This window comes from Perkinsus marinus (assembly GCF_000006405.1).
Source record: "Perkinsus marinus ATCC 50983 genomic scaffold scf_1104296929830, whole genome shotgun sequence".
In the NCBI taxonomy this organism is placed as follows: Eukaryota; Perkinsozoa; order Perkinsida; family Perkinsidae; genus Perkinsus; species Perkinsus marinus.
The window spans coordinates 1-2,320 of record NW_003216342.1 but is presented as its reverse complement, the minus strand read 5'-3'; the positions used below and the strand labels follow the sequence as shown (position 1 = coordinate 2,320).

General features: G+C 45.6%; 2 protein-coding genes across 2 annotated transcripts; both read left to right on the top strand.

The window, feature by feature from the left end:
• Window positions 1-385: 385 nt before the first annotated feature.
• Window positions 386-820, top strand: Pmar_PMAR002105 (hypothetical protein; the record flags this gene model as incomplete). The annotated part of the gene is made up of 4 exons (XM_002787232.1): window positions 386-457; window positions 499-564; window positions 617-717; window positions 739-820. The coding sequence occupies 4 exons, from the start codon at window positions 386-388 to the stop codon at window positions 818-820; spliced, it is 321 nt and encodes a 106-aa protein (XP_002787278.1).
• A 420-nt stretch (window positions 821-1,240) lies between these two features.
• Window positions 1,241-2,079, top strand: Pmar_PMAR002104 (hypothetical protein; the record flags this gene model as incomplete). The annotated part of the gene is made up of 5 exons (XM_002787231.1): window positions 1,241-1,366; window positions 1,420-1,530; window positions 1,583-1,719; window positions 1,768-1,931; window positions 1,976-2,079. 5 exons carry the CDS (start codon window positions 1,241-1,243, stop codon window positions 2,077-2,079), a joined length of 642 nt encoding a protein of 213 aa, XP_002787277.1.
• Between the last annotated feature and the right edge of the window lie 241 nt (window positions 2,080-2,320).

The following is a 2,320-nucleotide window of genomic DNA, read 5'->3' as shown; positions in this document are numbered from 1 at the left end:
TTTTGTCGCGGTTAATTTCCTGGACCTATCAATGGCAACACCCTGAGTATGGTGTCTGGAGTGGTGGTAAGTGCTTGTGTGTAGGAGTCGCATCATCGGTGCAGTGTGGGGGGAATATATGTGCGCTTCCCTCAGCTGAGCTGAAGAGTTTTATCGATAATTATAGGAGTTTATATACGAACTAGGGTAGACGTGTTTAGGTGCTAACAAGAATCTCTCAGAAAATTCATATTCTATGTGCATATTTTTTCACACTGACTCGGTGATTCTTTCTACCTCCTCCTCCTCTTGACAGGTCCAAATTGCAAGTGGTGTATTATTACTGATTTCCGTTTGCCTTACTGTGATTTCCTTTGGCAAACCTCGTCGGCTATTGACTGCTGGGATGTTATTCTTCGTATCTACATCTTTATTCTCCTGCGTCTATGTCTACAACTTCGGCAGAGCTATGGAGGATGTAAGAGAGTAGCTCTACTGTAATTGGTATCTCTGTATTAGGCTGTTACTCACAGCGTATATCGTTATGGTCCAGTATTCTCAAGAATCGTCTGGGTAGCTGATCCGGTAGGCGTCCTTGTAGTGTTGTAAGCAATAGGGATTGGTGTGGTATGCTTAGGGCCTATTCACCATCATAGCGAGCCATGTTAGTATGTCCCATATTGGTGCCTTACCTTTACTATGCATTGACGTTATTGTCACTATTGGTGTTATCGCGAGGTGAGATCCGTTGAGGAATAGGGATGTGGCTGATTACAATGTCCAGTTCCCTATTCTGGTTGGAGAATTCATCCGTACTACTGTCCATGGCCGATTTGATTAACTTCATCATAGTGATAGCAGTCGGTAAGTTGCCTGTTGTTGTCATCCTCCCTCCTCCTCCTCCCACTATCTGCCTCTCCTCCTCTTCAGCTTTCTTATATACCATAAATCTGGAAAGTCATTGGCGTCTCCTATGGGCCATCTCTCGTGATAAAGTACCAACCTCACCGGATACGTATGTATCGGTCGAAGGATGTGCTACTGAATTTAGTACCAAAACTATGTACTATTTCCGAGTTCATCATAATAAAGGTGGGTTGAATCTCCGATACACTGGTTGTTGTTGAGGCCACACTTTGGCAGATTCTTATCTTTCGTTGCAGTCTACAAGAAGACTTCGGGATCTGCTCACTCGTGATGCGAAGGAGCATCCTGAGGAATGGCAGCAGTAGGTCTAGTAAAAGGGTATGTGTAAGTCATCATGAATGGCAGGTTTATATGTCTGAGTTTTGACAATCTCGATCACGCTGGTGAAGGGGTCATTGAGACCAGAATGCATCGTCTTGAAGTTGTCATTAACGGTATTGTGTGTCGTCGTCCAGATTTGGTACTACCCCATCCCCCGCAGTCGTCGTCGTACTATTATTATTCTTTAATTAGGTGATGATGATGTTCCCCCGACCGGAGGGTAATAATATCCCTAGGATGAACATAACATTAATTGATGTTGGTAGCCGTGGGGATGTTGAGCCGTACATCGCCATTTCAAAGGTGAATAATAATAATAACATTATCATATCCATAACAACCCCCTCCCTTACAGGAGCTCAACGCGATGGGCCATCATTGTCGTATCTGCACTCATGATAAGTTCCGAGATATGGTTGAGAGAAAAGGAATAGAGTTCTTCCCAATGGCCCTTGATGCCCCTGGCCATTGGCAACCTGAGGATTTCATGAGGTGAATTCCCCACATACGTTCGCAATTGCTGATCACACTTGCTAACAGGCACGCAGCCGAGAGCCCCTCATGGAGTCCCAAGTTCCTTTTCACTCCCCGGGATATGTGGTACATCCTGCTACATACTCCTGGTATGATGGAATCCTTGAGGGAAATCTTCTTCCCCCCAGGGTGGCAAACCGACAAGGTCGGGGCCTGGGCAGCTGTGAAGAGTAAGCGTATTGCTGGGGACTTGACGGAGCTGTCATGGTCGTAGGTAATCGCGAGGAGCGTTGGGTTACCCATGCTATGATCGCCAATCCGCCATCATATATTCACGTCCATCTGGCTGAGAGACTCGGAGTTCCCCTTCATATGTAGGTTGTGTTGGCTTCCTGATTTGGAAGGGTGGACGGCAATAGTTTCCAACTCGCTACACACACTTCCTATACAAATTCCACGCTGATATTAGCAGTAAGGAGTTGGGGCTGCTGTCACGCTAAATTGGGTTTTCAGATTGCGCGTACTGTACTTGACTTTTCGTTGACTCCCTTTTATCTGCGGCAACTATTTCATCCTTTCCTCATTTGCGCTCATTTTGAGAGTCTTCAAAAGTATCGTT